This window comes from Staurois parvus, unplaced genomic scaffold, assembly GCF_062004578.1.
Source record: "Staurois parvus isolate SC_StPar_1 unplaced genomic scaffold, SC_StPar_1.0 ptg000604l, whole genome shotgun sequence".
Classification (NCBI taxonomy): Eukaryota; Metazoa; Chordata; class Amphibia; order Anura; family Ranidae; genus Staurois; species Staurois parvus.
The window spans coordinates 7933402-7954454 of NW_028318400.1; the positions used below are offsets into that span (position 1 = coordinate 7933402).

Here is a 21053-nt window from a genome sequence, read left to right on the forward strand (position 1 = left end):
GGGGGACGTGGATGGAAAGAATGTGGCTAGTCTGTAAGGAGTGTAATGCCATCTATTAGTGATTTCGAACATCACCTCCCAATGATTGACGCAATGCGTTGCTTTATAGGTTTCCTGAAAAGCTGGCTGCCATTGGTTCGGGGTGAAGGAGGAATGTAGATCAGTTTCCCATTTCAGAATTGTATCTGTCTTTTTAAATGTTAGTTTATCTTTTAATATAGTATACCTTTTTCAATCAGTTTTTGAGAGGTATTGCATTTCCAAGCTTTGTGATGTATGTGTAACTCTGGAATGGGATGTTTACTTAAAAAGTGTAAGATATGGGAGCATGTAAAATATACCACTGTTTGGAGGCCAAACTCTGTTACCAGAGCCTCTACATCCTTGGGTATGGAGTCACTTATAAAGTCTTGTACCGAGTTTAGACCATAGCTATGAAACGAACTAGTAAAGAACATGGGTATCATGGCTTCTAGCATGTGTAGAGAGTATTTTTTATTGTGTTTGTATGTTGATTGTGTAGGGATCTCCAGGCCAGTAAGGATGCCTGCATGGGTGGAGGTAAAGATATCCAAAGGCATCCATAGATCGCCCCATAAGAAGAGAGAGTAGGTCATGAGTGGGTGCCAGGGCTGTCTCAACATCTAGCCACAGTGGGTCATCAGCACCCTGAAACCAATACTTAATTTGATCCTGACCGCCCAATAATAATCACAAATATCAACCAGTCCAGCACCTCCCACTGACCTATGCAGAATCAAATTTGAGTTTGAACATCTGGCTTTCTTGCTGCTCTAAATTAATTTTCATAGCAGACTGGACATGGTTTTGAAGTAGTGAGTGGGTATAGGAATAGGTAATACCCGAAACACAGAAAAGTTGGGGTAAACTTGAAACCAGTAATGAGAGGGTGCAAACAAATCACTTCTGCTAGGGACTCTATCATTAAGTTGAAGATGGTAGGGGAGAGAGGGCAACCTTGTCGAGTCCCATTTGAAATATTAAATGTTTAAGAGATAAGAAGCCTGGCGTATAAACCTGTGCAGTTGGGCAGGAATAAAATGCTAGAATAGCAGACAATATAGAACTTTGGAATCCAAACTTGGATAATACCATTATATATGTGTTGTATTGCCAATGGAACCTGTCTAAATCCTTCTCTGCATCTATAGAAAACAGGAGAGAAGGTGTTTTGGTGTGTTCAGGACAATGTACAAAGACATGTAGCAGAATACATTTTGCCCTAATTTATGACAAAATTTGATTTACATCTTTTTACTGGATATGTTTTATAGCAAAAAGTCAAAAATATTGTTTTTTTTTTCAAATTGTTGTTCTTTTTTTATTGCGCAAAAAGAAAGCTCTATTTGTGGGGAAAAAGGACATAAATTTCATTTGGGTGCAGCATTTCATGACTGCACAATTGTCAGTTAAAGTAATGCAGTGTTGTTTTGCAAAAAATGTCCTGGTCAGAAAGGGAGGTAAATCCTCAGGAGGGAAAGTGGTTAAACATGTAGCATTTTTTTTGCCCTAGCCCCTGTTGTATAAGGATGCCTCTCATTAAAGCCTTATGGGCATTCCATAGAGTACATGGGGTCTTTAACTGAGGCCTGTTAAAGGAGCCTTATGTTGCAACGCCAGATGGGGGGGGCATCCTGTTCTCTTATTGTCATACATATCGTGGCATGGTCAGACTGATCCAGGGCATTATGATCTCTGTGGAATGTGGCCAGCAGCTGCTGATTTACATGATAGAAGTGCACCCTTAACAGGACATCCCTGGGTATCTCAGCAAGGAGGAAGGAGGGCCTTTGCACTCTATGAACCCTATTTACTGTGTGTTCATGTGCAGATAGTGATGGTGCCAGTGAAGAAAACGGATTTTGGACATATTGCTGCAGTTGAGGGGCAGCAGCAGACTCTGAGATGCCCCTGATCTTTATGTTGTTTCTTCTAGACCTTTCTTCTAAGTCTGCTATTTTATCTTTTTAGCCAGACAATTTCTTCCTTTTGATCATTGTGGGCATCTACCAGGGTGTTGAAGGATGTAGAGTGTTTGCCCATGGTGTTCTCAATATGACCTACCCTATCCCCCAGGGCCTGGACATCTGCTTGGCAGTAACTTCTGACACTATATCAGCATGTAAGGATGCCCTCAGAGAGAGTAGCATTTCTGTCATGTCATCTGTGTTCTGGGAGCTGCGAATGCTGGCTGTGATTGTGGCTGTGTAGGAGCAGTAGAGGCTCCGATGTCAGTGGATTCCCCCCCGGCGGCTGAGTGATATGGAAGCTATGGATGGTGGCTGGGGCTGTACAGGAACTGTGGAGGCACTGATGTCAGTGGATTCCCTCCCGGCGGGTGAGCAGAGCTCCTAGGGTAAGTGTTCATCTTGGAGCTCGGTAATCCCACCCCTCCCCCAGATCTCCATATATTAAATAAAATAAACATTTTAAAGAATTGTTGTTAAAAAAAACAGGTATTAGATATTATTATCTACTATTGCAATTTTTTTCAATTAAACGTGAGGTGTGGCAATGGGGTCTCTTTTAGCACACCAAAATATTGATGTGATTGAGTTCTTTGCACCTATTCTGTGCATGTAACTCTAAGACACTGTGCAGGTATTCAATTGCTTATGTCCAATTTTGGCAAAGATCAAAGTTTTAAAAGAACCAGAACAATATCCCAAGTATATTCATATATATATATATATATATATATATATATATATATATATATATATATATATATATATTCCATTATAAAGCAAAATAAATTACAGACTAAAAGATAGACCAAGACCAAGGTTCTGCTTCATCTCACTGATCTATATCAGAATTTGTTTGAATAGCTTAAATTTAATTAACCTGCATTAATACAGTGAGTGCTGAATAAACTATTTCTGGCAAAAGGTTAATAGAATGCATGAACCACTTTGTATTTTGTGTAGTTTTAAGGAAATCTGTTAGCTGTTGTTTCACTTAAATGAGAGGTGACTTAACATTTTTAAGTATGAAGAGCAAGTCACCTTGATTAGCAGAAAGATCCATTTAGGAAATTCACTTTTTAATTAAAATCCACATAATATAATAAAATCCAGGCAGTCAATCCCAATACTTATATAAAGTATCATCAAAGACTTTGGTGGGGTTGATATCCCATTAAATAATAAGTTCAAGTCATAAAGACATTCATATATAAAAAGTTTTTTTATTTATCATGGTTGCATAATTATATGATTATGCTGTTCACCTTCCATACAAATGGAGATGCTCCCTAAAAAAAAATTCAAGGAGATTATATATGCCCTAGGTGCTACAGCAAGTTGCCTGTCTGTTGATATGCCATATGAAGAGGCTGGAAGCAGGGTGTATGTACACCAAATAGGACATAATAATGGATATGTAGTATTTCATTTAAAAAATTACAATAGCCAATACATTTAGAGGTATGTAACCTCTTTCTTCTTCTTTCTGCTAAAAAACAAAAGTTACTGGTGAAAAATAAATAATAAAGATAAAAGTGTGAGAACTGAGCTGAATACATGAAAAATAGATCAAATATGAATAAATACACAAATAACTGGTTAAATACAAAAATGCTGCTACTTCAAAAATATCAAAAATAAGCACTCAAAAAAGTGATCCAGTAGCTCATAAATATATGTGAAAAATAGTAAACATAAAAAATAAAAACTGAGTGTGTAGTCCAAAGAAAGTCCGAAAACTACTTCTTATCCAGCAAGCAATTCTTACAAATCCTCAAACTAAATCACCACGTTAGAAAAGAAAATGTTGTTCCCCCTGTCTGGTATACACTCACTAGCAAATGTTGCCCCCCACTCTCATGGTTGGCTAAAGAGGCTCAATCAATATCTCCCGGAGAGCTGACAGATCAATTAGTGCCAGTATCAATCATCTCCTCCGATCTTTATAATCGCCTATCCCCAAAAAGTCGATAATGATTCATAAAATCCAAAAATGGTGGCACTTAGGGTAACAGAGGAGCCTCCCCCTCCTCTAAATACTTTACACTCAGACCAAATGACCATGTAAGAGAAAACGAGAAAAGCCCCAACGGTGCAATACGAAACACAATACTTTATTGCCACAAATAGACTGCCACTTAAATAAGATAAATGAAAAAAAAAACACCCAAAGATGCTGCACTAAGTGTGCACATTAGTGTAAACCAAGCCAGTGCTCTCACCACTGCCGGATACTCTGTCTCTGATGCTCACTTCTGGTTCGACGCACAGCCTCACTTTGATGCGTTTTGTCATATCCAACTTACTCATAGGGGTGGCTGTGTAGTGCGGCGCACCATCTTTATACTCTCAATTGAAATACTGGAACTGGTGATAGGTCAGCATTGGTGATCTCTCCCAACTGGAGGCTCCACCCAACAACTGGGGGAAAACTCACTCCATGGGCAACTAGTGAAAGGACAAATGGTATAAAAGTACTTATAAATCACCAGACCAGAAGGAAATATACCTCATGAATTAAAACAATTAACAACATTGTTGGGCATGATAGACACATATAAACATTGCATAACCAAATTTCATCATCACAATGACAAAATTGGACATTGGCAATTACAATGAATTAATTGATCATATATTATCACGTATAAAATTAGTATACCAAACTAGGAGGCAGGCCAGGAAGTGATGGAAGGGAAGGAAATAAAACCCTGAGAATAGCAGATGATGCCCATAGGTGAGCACAGACAAACCATGCATGTGAAAGGAATCAGGAACAGCACTGCAGCAAGGAGGTAAGAATACACAAACAAGAAACTGCAGGCTAACTTGTGACAAATAATAATATACAAACTAAAACTAAAGATAAAATTAAAATGAAACTACAAATAAAAATTAACCATACCCACATAAATCAATGATGGTTAAAAATCTCAAATAACCAAACAAACCAATATTTTTACATTAAAATGTTAATCCCAATCCCTAAGAAGCAGATATATAAACTTCAACATCTCTAGCATCTCATATATTGCTGATAAAACAATTAATATAATTAACTATTAATTAATAGTTCTACATTGAGACCTCCAGGAATGAGGGATTTAAGCAAATAAATCCATTTTGTTAAAATGTAATTTCTTAAAATGTATTCGCTACAGCTAGGCTTTAATATGTTAGTCATTTATGTAAATTCCAATTAATTCTTTGAATCCATCTAACTACCTGCTCTCCAGACAGTGCTGCAACTTGTTTTGGGGTTTAATACTGCTTTAATGATTCTACTGTATTAAGCAAACTTTAGTAGCCTGGACCACACTTTATTCTGAATACAACCATGCCACTATACAGTTGTGGCCAAAATTATTCAACCCCCACTGAAATTGAGTGTTTTGGCCAGTTTGACATTGCTTTTGATCATTCAGTCATCTTGCTTACATTTACATTAAAGAGGCACTTGTAGGTCAGACAAATATAACATAACAGTTATAATGAAATAACCACAAATGTCTTTTCTGTGCTCACAGCATTATCAGTTTTATTCAACCCCCAAGTGACATTCAATCTTAGTACTTAGTACAGCATCCTTTTACAGTTATAACAGCTTTTAAACGTGAAGCATAGCTTGACACAAGTGTCTTGCAGCGATCTACGGGTATCTTCGCCCATTCTTCATGGGCAAAGGCCTCCAGTTCAGTCACATTCTTAGGCTTGCGCACTGCAACTGCTTTCTTTAAGTCCCACCAGAGGTTCTCAATCGGATTTAAGTCTGGTGACTGCGATGGCCACTCCAAAATGTTCCAGCCTTTCCTCTGCAACCATGCTCTAGTGGACTTGGAGGTATGCTTGGGATCATTGTCCTGTTGAAAGGTCCAACGTCTCCCAAGCCTCAGGTGTGTGACGGACTGCATCACGTTTCCATCCAATATCTCCTGGTACTGAAGAGAATTCATGGTACCTTGCACACGCTGAAGCTTCCCTGTACCTGCAGAAGCAAAACAGCCCCAAAGCATGATTGACCCTCCACCATGCTTCACAGTAGGCAAGGTGTTCTTTTCATCATAGGCCTTGTTCTTCCTCCTCCAAACATAGCGTTGATCCATGGGCCCAAACAGTTCTAATTTTGTTTCATCAGTCCACAGAACACTATCCCACAACTTTTGTGGTTTGTCCACATGGCTTTTGGCATACTGCAGTCGACTCTTCTTATTCTTTGGAGACAGCAAGGGGGTACGCCTGGGAGTTCTGGCACGGAGGCCTTCATTACGCAGTGTGCGTCTTATTGTCTGGGCTGAAACTTCTGTACCCACATCTGACAAATCTTTTCTCAGTTCCTCAGCAGTCACACGGGGACTTCTCTCCACTCTACGCTTCAGGTAGCGCACAGCAGTCGAAGTCAGCATCTTCTTTCTGCCACGACCAGGTAGCGTTTCAACAGTGCCCTTTGCCTTGAATTTGCGAATGATGCTTCCTAAGGTGTCTCTTGGTATGTTTAACATCTTTGCAATCTTCTTATAGCCATTGCCCTTCCTGTGAAGAGAAATCACCTCTTCTCTTGTCTTCCTGGACCATTCTCTTGCCTTCACCATGTTTGTAACCACACCAGTAAATGTCTAGAAGGAGCTGAGTATCACAGTCATTTTAAAGCTGCCTAATTGGTGCTTATTATGCTTGATTGCTGCTCGGTGACATCCACAGGTGTTTTCAATACCTGATGGAAAGCACCTGTATGAACCTCTGTTCTTCAGAGTGGTAGTCTTTAAGGGGTTGAATAATTGTGGCAATGAAGAAACCACATAAGAACCATTTACTACTGTATTACATAAACAATTGATGTCATTTTAGTTGCATTTGGGTAGTTACAACGTCCTTGTAGGATTTGATTCTGAATACAATTCCAAATGTACACTATAGTCCCTAAACCCCTTTACAGCATTGGGGGTTGAATAATTTTGGCCACAACTGTACATCTCATTCAGAGAAGACTTAACTGTTATTCATTGGTAACATTTGTTTTGGAGAGTCAGGCTAAAAAAAAACCCAAAACAACGTGGAAGTGTAGTCTGCTATATTCACCTCCCCTCTAGGGATGTAACATCTGCAAGCTCCCTCACTGGTGCCAACATCTTTGCTTGGTCTACATCTAAATTTAAATACGCTTGGTATGAACATAAAGCTACACTTCTACCATCCATCAGCAAAGTTGATGAGCGCTGAGCTGTTGATGAACACAGCACTGAGCAAACCCTTTGGCGCTATATAAACTCGATGTAATAATAATAATAATAATAATAAAGTTAAAAACTACAAAAAAAAGAAATGGAGTTGACTCAATAGACTACTTGATATTTTACTGATGCCACTCTTCTATGTTTCCTATGGGTTTTGATAAGATGGCATGAGATGACGTAACTCTTATGCATGTGCACAGAATTTAATTTGTTCCAGTACAACTCAGTGTACATTCTAAAGGCATTTGTGAGCAGGACAGTAAGAAATTTGTACTGCAGAAAAGGCACAGCATGGAGAGGGAAGGAGGAGGGAGGAGCAAGTGAATGCTGTATGTTTCTATTGATGCACACAGTGTAGGGAAGCACAACTCCGGTCTCTGCATGCAAAAGTGGCTCTATAGGATGCTGCAAGCCACGTTGAAACAAGACACCTGCAGAGGTCATAGCACCAGTGTGAACTGAATTAACAACAAATATTAAAAGAAAAAGGAGCTGCATACTCAGTGAGTGAATAAATCAGCTGCTGAAACGTCTTAAAAATGTAATATCGCTTTGTTGCTGCAATCCTTGTTCATGCTTTTCAAGCAGTTCCACTTTCAAAATCCTAAAAGGGGTGCCAGGTACATTCTGCCACTGTATGTTCTTTCATTGGAAATCATGATGTATTCAATGTTTAACTCATGTTACAATTTGTGTATTGTGCCATTTGTGTGCTTGTGTATTTCTTTTTTTTTTTAATGTTCATAAAACTTTGTTTTGCTTTTAGCTGGCTCCAGATGCAATTCCAGTATGTATGCAAGAGTGACATTCTTTTCTTAAAATAAATCTTGCATGGCTTGGACTGTGACACTTACTAAGATCACCTGTTTGTTTTTCCATCTTTTCTTGTAAAACAAGAAATACTATGCATGTATTTTTGACAGTTTTCTAGACCATTGTTAAACATTAGCTGTCTGTAATTTACTCTCATGTCTATTTTACTGAGTGTTGTTCATTCTGGAGTTCTATGCTAATGTAATTAAAACACATGCTACAATTTACAGAAACAGTTACTGCACAGAACAAATAATTCATTCATGTGTTATCTTTTGTTTTGATATATGTGATGCTTGTATCTCTATTCACTATATTCATGGAGCATTTTCTTGTCATTAAGTTTAATAGGCTTTGATGATTCAGCGGTAGTGTTTGATCTAGTTTCAAAGTCATAATTTATTTATGTACAAGCATATTTGTAATGTACTATTCTATTATTGGGTGCATGTGTTTTAATACAACCCCCAGTATCTTCATTTTAAACAAGTTGCTTGTGTTTGTCATCTGGTTGACATCTGGTCATCTTTGTTGGACATACTAATACATTATATCATTAGTTTAAAAAAAATCAGATATAGAGGCACCAGCAATTATTGTAGGTGGACTGTTGATGCAGATGGGAGCATGCCACAAGCCATATGCTTCCAAAGATAATCCACATTCAAGTATATGTCATTTGACAGCAATCAACTGACACAGCTATATTGCTTTGCCACGTTAGTTAGTCAGTCAATTGTGGGATTGAAAACTGTAACATAGAACCACAATTCAGGCAGAAATTTAATTTTTGTGATGTTGAGAACAGATGGGCCAGCTGGAATTAGTGAGCACAGTGGCAGCAGTTGTGATTGCTTTACACCAAAAACATTTCTGTTACACCCAAATGAAGGGATAGATAGATAGATAGATAGATAGATAGATAGATAGATAGATCAATCTTTTATGCAGTACTCTAACACAGTATGGAATTATCATCTTAGTAGCCTATCTGGCTGTTATCACACCTGGGATGGACCTGTGTCAGGTGGGGATGCTGTCAGATGCACTAGAGGTATGCAGACATCTATGATTACTTGCTCTCCCCATTCCCACAGAACTGCTGCAACCAGTGTCTGGAATAAAAAAGCACCATGCCTGTTTTTGGGAAGGTTGATCTTTCTCCCCATAATTGCACAATTCTGGTCCCAACAATGAAACTGATAATGGTGCTTGAAGCTGATCACTGACCAACAAGGTAGTGGAGGGGTGTTCACCCATTAACCACCAATGTAACGGATAACTTCTTTACTAACCACCAATGTAATGGGGCTCGTGTCCATTAAAGATGACTACTAAAGAAATGGTGGCACTTTACTGTAAGCGAACACTGATCCACTGACAACTAGTGCAACTGGGGCACTTCAATGACTAACAATTTAACAGGCAATTTTCAACTGATAACCAACTTTAGAAGGCACTTTTTCACTGACCTCAGCTTAGGTGGGAGGGCAACTCTCCACTGATTATCAATTTAACAGGGTACTGCACTGTTAAGAAATGTAATGCAGATGCTTACTTGACTGCTAGTATAACAGGATTCTTTATTGACCACCAAGATAAGGAGCACTTCATTGTTAACCAACATTGCCAAAGGGGTACTACACTAACCACCAATGTAAGAGAGATTTCACTAAACAACAACTTAAGGGGCAATTCTTATTTGGCTACCAATGAAAGAGGGCACTTTGTTGCCCAATCAATATAATTGAGCAATTGTTTATGGGCCACTGATGAACAATGTAACATAGGCACTTCCTTGACTGTCAAGGTACAGGGTATTTCTACAATGACCACCAATGTAAATGGGTACTTCTCTCACTCACCAACCCTTCTCCACTTCTAACCACCAATATAATGAACCACTTCTGAAATGACAACCACTGCACTTCACTGATCACATGTTCACTAGATCAATTCTCCACTGACCACCAATGTAGTAATGACTCATTACTAATGCACTTCACTGTTCACCTATACTTTTTACTGACTCATTATGGGAGCACTTCGTCACTGACCAAGAGTGTATCTAGGGAACTTTTTCACTAACCACCAATTTAAGAGGGGTTACACTATGAGTTTTAAGGGGTACCATTTCACTTCTCTATTGACCACTAAGCAAAAAAAGACACTTTTTCACTGACCTAATTTAATGGAGCAATTGGTCATGGACCACCAAAGTAATGTAGGCAATATCCCTGATTGTCAAAGACTAACAAAATAAGTGTCATCGCTTTGTAACAGTGTAAGGAGGTGTTTCTCCAATGACAACCATTGCACTTCACTGACTATCAATTTAATGGGTCATTTCTCTATTGACCACCGATGTATAAAGAGCACTTACCACCAATATATTTCACAGTCCTTCATACTTTTGAGGCACATCTCTACTGGGTTTTTCAGTTCTCCACTAATGAGCAATGGATTTCAATGACCACCAATGTAAAAGACAATAGTGAAGCAAGTGAGTGGGACCTAATATATGCCATCGGGAGTGAATGTATGAAACGACAATTGTAAAACACAATTAAAATATAGCAGTTTTTATTACAAAAGGTTATATATAAATTTACCAATAGGCATATAACATAGAACAGTTACAATAGAATAAATGCTCTATGCATTTTGCAGGGCTACTCGCTCCATCAGGACAATATTTGCATTGCAGGATATTTAGTCATCTTTGGTATTAAATTTATACTGAAAAAATAGCAAAAGAAATGAAAATGTACAATACCAACATTACAAAACTCATAATCCAAAACACACACTTTTACAATCAGCATTATATACTCTTGTCCATAGCAGCAGAAAAAAAAATATGGGGGAAGGGGAGGAAAGTAGGAAAAGGGGTCCAAAAACTCCTCCAAACTTACCACCACTGTAGTATGGACACAGTTCTGATCTAGGGGTCAGAACAAAGAGCACCCACCAGCCTATTGGGGGGTGGGGCTTACAAAATGTCCAGTAGTTAAAAAAAGTGATTTTTTTTTCTATAGTTACTGGTTATTTTGTAAATTGCCCCCACGGGCCGGTGGATGCTTTTTGTTCTGAACCCTAGATCAGGAGCTGTGTCCATACCACAGTGGTGGAAAATTTGGGGGATGTTTTGTACCATTTTTTCCCCCTTCCACCATTTTTTTCCTGCTGCTATGGACAGGATATACAATATAATGCATACTGTGAAATTGTGTATTTTGGATTATGATTTTTCTACTGTTGATATTGTAAATTTCTACTGTTTTTTCAGTACAAGTTTATTACCAACAATCACTGAATATCTTTAAAAGTGTAGATGGTCCTGGGGGTTCTTTCCTAAGTTGCCTTAGCCAGGGAGACACCTGCTGCAGGGGTGGTGTTCAATGCCAGTTTACATTCATATTGATGAGATTTTCTTTGGGTCAACCATTATTGAAGAATGTGCATATCTATGACAAGCCCAACCATGTATACTGTAGGTCTGGGGGTTCATTTTTATATATGTTGTTAGAAAAATGCAAATGCACATTATACTTTCACTGGCTGAACTGATATGCTCTTGGCTGTCTCTAATCACCACTGGCATCCATCTGGGTGAGTTTCAAAGTATCCAGAGGTCTCCCTCCCACTGCTTGCTATGACACTACATTGTCATGTCAAGCTTTTCATCATCCCCAGTGCACAGTAGCCAGATTTTTCCTAGTGAACTTGTGAAATGGTCCTTCACACTACTCATCCATAAACCAGTGCTTAGAAACCTGTAAAAAGTAACTGAAAAAAAAAATGAGCCACCTTCTTTCTCCTGTCTAAAGAAAGGGGTTCCTGGTGACATCACTGACTGTAACAGCATATTAGATATGAAACCTAATAGACATTATCTTTATAAATAGGCCCCACAAAGTTCAAAATATGTTGATAAACATCATATTGTCACAAAATGCTAAATATAGTAAAGAACATAAATACTTTTTAAATACTTAGAAATATCTACTGCCAGAACAACAAAAAATAGCACTAACATTATTGCAACTTAAAGAAAAAAAAACCATTAGAAATAGGACTTTATTGATGCCTAGCAATATACATACAGCACTGTGCAAAAGCGTTAGGCAGGTGTGAAGAAATACGGTAAAGGAAGAATGCTTTCAAAAATATAGATTTGAATTGCTTATGTTTAACAATTTGCACAATGCATAGTGAGCGAACAGAAGAAAAATCTTAATCAAATCAATATTTGGTGTGACTACCCTTTGGTTTCAAATTAGTATCAATTCGTACACTTGCACAAAGTAAGGGATTTTGTAGGATTAGAGTCAGGAGTATGATTAATCAATTATGCCAAGCATGTGCTAATGATTATATGTAGGCAGAAACACAGTCATTAACTGAAACATTGTAGATAGAATAAGGCCCCAAAATGGAACCAGTGTTTGGTCAGCAGAGGCGTCCATTCAATAAAAAAAGGTGCTTCCAAGTGGATTCTTCAGGAAGGTTGATATTTATTCATGGTGTTAAAACACCATCAATCCATTTCATTGCTCTTTTGTGGCCACTTCATCAGGAAAAGGTGTACAGTACATGTTAATGCGTGGGATCTGTGTACACTCCTTCAGCCCAGAGTATACTGTTTTCAAAACAGATAGTGAATGATCCATAGGGAGGATACAGGCTATATAGCTGCATATCACAACCTTTCACCATACAATATAACAACTTGTAATATATGTGTTTCCTCTGGTAAGGTAGGGGTACAAAATGACCATAGTTTTACCTATATTCAATTTAAACAGTATTTTAAAATGACATTTGTATTATCCATTTTTCTAAGACATGATAAAGAAAATGATGATGTGTGCAAACAGGAAAATGTGCTAAATTGATTGTTGTATAGTTGAGTAATTAACATAATTATGTATTTCTTTAAACTATGGGGCACAAGCAAAACATTAAAACATTTTTTGCCATGCAATTTTATTTCATTGCATTGCTTAATAGATCTCAAATGCTGTCATTTTGATTACAGCTTCAGTGATCATTAGTTAACAGAGTCGAAGCAAAATTTTAAGTACTCATCTACTGGAAGTTTGTCAAATCCACTATCAGCTTCTTGTTTCAGAAATCAATTCATTAAAATTAATTGGGGTGGCTGGCATGAAATGAAGTGGTGAAATAGGAACGCTCATGGTTACTGATGAAATGGAGCCAGTTAATATAGAAGAACAATATATTCCTATCATTTGAAAAATATAATATCTCAGAGGCCTAAAAATGATAAAGTTCAAATACTGAAGGACAACGTATTAATTCATATTTTTTTTTAAACTAAGCAAACAACAGGATATATGATTCAATAGATAACTCAATGTTTTATACTCCTTCAATTCCCAATGTTTCTCTATTAACTCCTTGATAAATAAAACTAGTTTATGAAAACTAGCATAAGGCAAAAATGACAGTTGTCTATTGGAAACTAGGGCTGAGATGAATGTACTTTTTCAGTTCAGTTCAAGGCAGGTTTGTAGAACATTAGTGAAATGTGGGTGCTGAATCCAAACCCCAATAAAGTCCATAAGAACTGAATGTTTGAAAACAAGGGATTGTAAAACAGATGGCATGGGGGTTGTCACTGCTAGGAAAGCTAAAAAATATATATATTAAAGGATTAGCTCACCTTTGGAACATGTTACATGTCCCCCCCCCCCGACAAATAGTACGGAGAGAAGTCTCCCCATACTATCTGTCAGATTTGAAAACAGTGTGGCTGTGCGGGGCTCCACCCACATGGCCACATCACTCATTCTGTGAATGAGTGCCTACAAGTCCCGCCAGCCTTAGCACCCGTCAGCATGTAGTTTTCAATGAACTACCACGGTGCTCTGGAGCACCATGGTAGTTAATTCAAGCTTCCTGTCAGAATATCAGAATATCTGCTTGGCCGTACATCCCATACGGCTAGCAGATATTCTGACAGGTCTGCAGGAAACCTGCATGGCATCAGCGATCTACTGATTGCTGGTGCAATGCTTTACAGGTTCCTTTGGACTAAAATATTAAATGCGCATTTTTTTACCTGCAAAAGGTGAACTTATCCTTTAACCACATCCCCACTGTCCTATATCAGATATGCTGCTACAGGGCAGCAGGGGTGTGCAAAATCACGTATATATATTCCGGGTAGGGGGCGCGCATGAGCCCTACCCGCACTGCCATTTGTGGCCACGGCTGTCAATCACCGGGTCCCAGCCGGTGATTACCCGCTGGCGCCCCAGAGATTACTGAGGATCTCCAATGGGGAGGATGGCTTCTTTGTTTACTAACAGTCCTCCTCCCTATTGGCTCAGTCAAACTGCTCTGCTCTGCACAGCACAACCATCCAGAGCAGTGTGCTTACAGTTAAGCACCAAAACAAATTTCATGTGGATGCAGCATTGCATGACCGTGCAATTATCAGTTAAAGTAATGCAACGCCTTAACACAAAAAATGGCCTGGTCAGGAAGGGGATAAATCCTCAGGAGGGTAAGTGGTTAAATTCAGTTTGGCAGGGAGCAGTGATTATAATAATGCTTAAAGTGAAACATTAAAAGTGCAAAATCGCTAGCTGATTTGTTCTGTTTGTAAACAAAGTGGCCAATGGTTCCCTTCAACTATACCAAGTCCTTTTTCTGGTTGTTAGGGGTTACTCAATGCAAAAAAAAGGCATGAGGTTCCCCCTACAAATACATACCATGTTTTATCCTTGATGAGTGTCAAATATGGATTTAAAAGGAAACCCCACAAAAGAAACAAAAAGCTTTGTGGGGGTCCTCCCAAATTCTGTACCGGACCTGTATCTAAGTATGCAGTCAGGCAAGTCAGGAAAAGGGGGGACAAGTGTATGGCTCCCTCCTAAACCATACCCCATGTCTTCAACAAGGGGAGGGTACCTTGCCAGGGAGAACACCCCTGGCAAAGCACCATGTTCCCATGTTGATGAGTGGCCCAGTGGTTATGGGGGTCTGCAGGCACAGGGATAATAGGAATCTGGAATACCCTTTACAAATAAGGGGGACCCAAACACTGCTCCCTATGTAAATGAGTAAGGGGTTCAGGTGACATCACTGACCAAATATGGCCCACTCCTTTGTTTACATTTAGTGGTGGAGACTGTAACTGTCATGTGGTGAATGAGTAAATGGATCAGATGTGCCAGCATTTGTTTTTTTGCTTTTAGCTAGTGTGCATCGTTCATCATGGAGAGGATTTGCATCAATGGACAATGTGACTGATGATGCATTTATGTCATGGGGCATAGGTACCTCTTACTCATTACATAGGGGGCTGGCATCTGGGGCTCTCAAGGACAGCATCAGTGACACCATATTCTTGCACCTTATAAATTTAATGTCTATTCATTATGTATTATTATTATTCTTATTATTGTTATAATACAGGATTTACATAGCACCAACCGTGTATGCAGAACTTTACAACATAAGGACAGATAGCACGGTTATAATACAATTCAATACAAGAGGAATCAGAGGGTCCTTCTTGTTAGAGCTTACAATCTAAAAAGGAAGGTCAGGTAATACAAGGTAATAACTGTGGGGGATGAGCTAATGGAAAAATGAAAAGTACAGTTGTTAGCAGGGCTAGATTATTTTGCACCCTAGGCAAGACCAGCAACTTGTGCCCCACCCAAAAATAAATAAATAGATACAAAATTTAACTAGTTGCTGACCGCAGATAGCCGAATGACGGCTTCACTGCGGCCGGCCAGTTCTGGGTGGACGTCATATGACGTCCCCCCAGAACGCGCTCTCCTGCGCGCCCCAGGGGGCGCGCACCCGCCGATCTCCGTGATCGCTGTGTCCTACAGACACAGCTGATCACGTGATGTGGTAAAAGGCCGATCCCAGCGGCCTTTTACCACGTGATCAGCGGTGTCCAATGACACGCTGATCACAGGGAAATGCAAGTGCCGGTTCTCGGCTGCACTTTCCTCACGCTGTCAGATCATGAGGAAAGTACTGCCGAGGACCGGCAGTTGTCACAGCGGGGATCGGCACCGATCATCAGGACACTGATGATCAGTGCCCTGATGATCGTTGCCCAGCATTGCCACGCGCAAGTTCCGCCCACCTGTGCCCAGCAGTGCGCCCACTAGCTCCGCCCACCTGTGCCCAGCAGATCACCCACCTGTGCCCAGCAGTGCACCCACATGTGCCACTCTGCAGTATCACACACCTGTGCCCAGAAGTGCCACCTACCTGTGCCCAGAAGTGCCACCCACCTGTGCCCACCCACCTGTGCCCACCAGTGCCACCCACCTGTGCCCACCCACCTGTGCCCACCCACCAGTGCTGCCCACCAGTGCCACCCACCAGTGCAGCCCAGCAGTGCTGCCAGTCAGTGCCACCAGTCAGTGCCCAGGGGTTGTGCCAGTCAGTGCCGCCAGTCAGTGCCCAGCAGTGATGCCAGTCAGTGCCGTCTATCAGTACCCATCATCAGTGTCACCTATCAGTGCCGCCTATCCGTGACACCTCATTAGTGCTGTCTATCAGTGCCGCCTATCCGTGCCACCTCATTAGTACTGCCTATCAGTGCCCTTTAGTGCTGCCTATCAGTGCCCATCAGTGCCGCCTATCAGTGCCCATCAGTGCTGCCTCATCAACGCACATCAGTGAAGGAGAAAAAATACCTGTTTGAAAAATTTTATAATAGAAACAAAGAAATTTTTTTTTTTTTTCAAATTTTTTGCAATTTTTTTATTTATAGCGCAAAAAGTAAAGCGCCCAGTGGCAATTAAATACCACCAAAAGAAAGCTCTATTTGTGAGAAAAAAAATGATCAAAATTTCATATGGGTACAATGTTGCATGACCGCGCAATTGTCAATCAAAGTGCGGCAGCGCTGAAAGCTGAAAATTGGCCTGGTAAGGAAGGGGGTATAAGTGCCTGGTAGGCAAGTGGTTAAAAAACAGAAAATATTAAATCAACAAAACATGAAACTGCTAAATTTAATTTAATTTGCAAAAACAAGTGCCATAAGATGACACCAGCACCAATATTAAAAACAAAATCAGTTTCACAGACAGACTGTAGCTGTGCTGGCAGTGGCAGGGTGACAGTTGCAGTGAGTGGAGGATGATAGATCCACTCTCTGACAGAACACAGGCTGTAATTCCCCAGGAAATGGGGGGAGATAAAATACTGTGAGAGCAGGCAGCCCAACCCACACACACAGAGAACACCTGAACTGAGTGATCCCACACAGTGACAGATCCCACACAACACACCAATACTGACACAGATTATCAAGCCCAGTAGGCACTAGAAGAGCAGGCTTTGGAATCGTGATTATGTCATCACTCGCTGACACATTGCACATGTGATGGATGGCAGGCCAAGTCACACTCACACAGCCATGAGACATCAGAGTCAGACATTACCTTCCCCTGCAGGCGTGGATCTGCACCTCCGCTGATGAATGGGAAAAAGGGCTGGAACTCCACAGTGATCATCAGCCGCCAGCCGGCTTGCAATAAGGGCCTGCGTCTGAACACTAGAAGGAGCACCAACTCAGCAGGTACACTGACCACAGACACTGGGAATCATCCTCTGTCCTTTCTTCCTCCCCTCTGCAATCCCTCCCATCAGCTGGAGGATCATCCCACACAGAGAGAGTGCCATATTGTGTTGCACCCAGGCAACTCTAGGCGGCAGTGCACCCTAGGTGGACGCCTAGTTTGCCTAGTGGAAACACCAGCCCTGGTTATTAGGTGGAGGCTGGATAGGCATCTCTAAAGAAAAGGATTTTCAGGGATGCTTAAAAGTGGACAGCGTAGGAGATAATTGGACAGTTTTGGGTAGGGGGTTCAAGAGGATGGGAGTTGTTGTTAGTATTTTGAATTTTGTTCATTAGTTGAGCGGAAGTCAATGAAGGGATTGGCAGAGAGGGGTAGCAGACAATGAATGGTTGGTAAGATGGATGAGTCTGGCAGAAGTATTCATTATGGACTGAAGGGGGGATAGCCTATTTAAAGGTAATCCAGGAGGATTAGGTAATGGTAATGAGGAGGCAGTTGCAGAAGTCACAGTGAGAGATAACCAGGGTGGAAATTAAAAGCTTTGTGGTGTCATTGGTTAATTTAGGAAATGTTGTGGAGATTGAGATAGCAAAATTTGTACAGTGATTTGATGTGGCATTGAAATGAGAGTTTAAAGTCCAGGATTTTACATAGCTCCCTGGCATAATATGTTAATATACGTTCAGTTTTCGGTAGATTTAGTTTGAGGAAGTGATGTGACAACCAGACTGATATGTCTGTCAATAAATTACTGATGCATGAGGACGCTGATGGAGTAAGCTGAGATGTAGAAAGATAGATTTGGATGTCATCAACTATCATCAACTATCAGATGACCTGGGGGGATCTGTAGATTGAGAATAAGAGAGGTTCAAGAACAGAACCTTGGGGTACCCAGACAGGAGAATGAAGAGGAGAGGAGGAGGTAGAATTGTGACACTGGAGGTGCAGTGGGATAGGTAAGATGAGAGTACAGTCATGGAAGCCAAAATAATGGTGTTTTTTGAGGAGGAGGGAGTGGTTAAATTTGAAGACAGCAGAAAGGTCTAAGAGTAAGAGTACTGAATAGTGACCAATGGTTTTAGCCATTAGTAAATTATTTGTGAGTTTTAGGATAGCAGTTTCTATGGAGCGTTTACTTTACTTTTACATATTTGTTTGGCTTACATACAGTAGCAGCAAACCAATATGATTTATTTTCACCACAAGTAGCATAACAAAGCAAAATATGCTGTGCATTTTTAATGATGATGCGCTGCAATTGTATCCAAAAAACAATGGCCAAAGTAGTACTTACTCATGGCCCAAAAAAATTAACAATTTCTACCTCTCTAAATTAATCCTTTTAAAAATTAGGTTTTGTGTATTTCACCTTGAGACAAAGCACAAAAATCCAACACAAAAATCTTGCAGAGTAGAGGGTCAACCCTGTCCAAACATTGTATGTTTTGGACAGAAATATTAGGTGATAGATGTTGGGGATGCCCAAACAGCAAATACTCAACAGAAATATTCCTGCAGAAAACAGGATGGATTCTGTTTTTAAAAAATATTCATATATGTGTAACTGTGACATGGCTATCAAAAAATTCGGTTTTAGGTGTTGATGATGCCCAAACACCATAAGACCACAGAAAAGTTCCTGCAGAGCACAAGATGATGCATGATCTAACAGACACTCATGTTAATGCAACTGTGACACAGCTGTGAAAAAATATGGTTTTAAGTGTTGATGGTGCCCAAACAACGTAGGCCTAGAAAAAAATCTTGCAGAGCGCAGAATGGACCCTTTAAACTAAATTCACGGCATATGCAACTGTGAAACAGCAGCTAAAAATTGTTGGTGCCACAATAAAATTGCTGTTGCAAAGAACAACAGCCATTGCTCCATTTTTAGATTGTAATAGTAGCGATCCTACAACAGTGGTAGTGCTATGTACTAACTGTGGAGGGTTTGCTTATAGAGACCAGACATAGAAATGTGTCATCATGTGTGTGCTTTTTTTTTGGTGGCCTGCACTGGCAAAAGGAGCAGCTTTTGATAAACCAAAAGGAGGGTAATAGGATGCCCTAGATATTTAATCAGAAGCATCATCAGCAGGAGCTTGGTAGTTGCTGCTTACCCAAGACTGATAGCAGACAACCCTGGCTGCTGAGGACTGAAAACCTTTCTTAAAGCTAACACTCCATGAGCCACCCCCACGAGTGTTGCTTTCACTGACAGGAGGCTCTGAGATACTTTTTCTGTGAGACTATATTTTGCCATCATCTGAAAATGAGTAATACAAATTTCTTCATAGTGCGTCCTCCAGATGTTTCATACTTTTGCTTCCTTTGCAAGGACAGGATGAGCTCTGTGACTTTCCCCTTGTAATGTGGATCAAGGAAAGTTGCCAAACAGTAATTTGTGGGAGCCCATGTGCTGCAAATTACCGGAGGCGGAGGAACCTGAGTCATAATGGTCACTGAGGATGACATAATCTTCAGCTACCTTCTTCCAGCCATGTACTCTTGTGGTTTGGAAGGTATGAAACCCACCCTTGGATGACTGCCCTACTCAGCCTTAATGTCATCATGGAAATCATCCTCCTCCTCATCCTCCTCCTGTGCCTGCTGTGTCCTCACAGGGACAGTGTCTGGGTACAGTGAACCCTATGATTCAAGGAAGTCCTACTCTTCTTCCTACCACTCTGCATTGAGCACTCTGTCCATGATGCCATGCAGTGCGTGCTCCATCAAGAACACAACTGGTACAGAGTTTCTGATGCATGCATCATCACTGCTCACTATTCTTGTTGACTCCTCGAAATGTAGCAATATAGTGCATTCATTCTGAATTAGCAGTCACTGGCATAGGGAAAAAAGCCCAGCTCCCCTAAACCTGTCCTTGCACAGGTACTCAATGATGGTCCTCTATTGCATGTGCAGCAACTTCAGCATGGCCAAAGTCAAGTTCCACATGGTGAACATGCCACAGATCAGGCGGTTGCCAGACTATATATCAGTATCATGTGGACCTTGCTTCTGACCATTTGGTCCGGAAGTGCATAAACATTGCCTTTAGCATAAAGGTGAAGGACAGGGATGGCCTTACAGATAAAGAAATGGTGGGCAGAACCTGCCACTGCAGCACAGGACAGGCTGCAAATTCCTAAAAGAGAGCAGAATTTACCAGCTGCAAAGACAGAGGTTTTGAATCCAGCAATTATGCCAAGCTGGCATTTATGTACTAGGCATGGGGGTGGCTGGGGTGTATTTTTTTCCCTAGCAGCTGGGGCAGAAAAACATGCTCAATGTTACAGTTGATGGGGTGGGATTGGCAGAACTAGAGTAAGGTTGCAGAATACTCTTGCTACTAATCTGTGTGGCCCCATACAGATGCTCTTTCTTGCTGGTTGAGCCATAGGGTAGACTTGTGAGCCCCTTAATATACT

The 21053-nt window shown here is 40.5% G+C and overlaps 1 protein-coding gene across 1 annotated transcript in view; it reads left to right on the forward strand.

Annotated features, from left to right (window-relative positions):
- The window catches only part of PCDH15 (protocadherin related 15), a gene marked incomplete at its 3' end in the record, with an annotated part of 1039494 nt that overhangs the window by 725762 nt on the left and 292679 nt on the right, over window positions 1–21053 (forward strand). The window contains exon 13 of the mRNA XM_089692803.1: window positions 7986–8006. Coding sequence (XP_089548929.1) covers window positions 7986–8006 — 21 coding nt within the window. The remainder of the gene's footprint in view (window positions 1–7985; window positions 8007–21053) is intronic.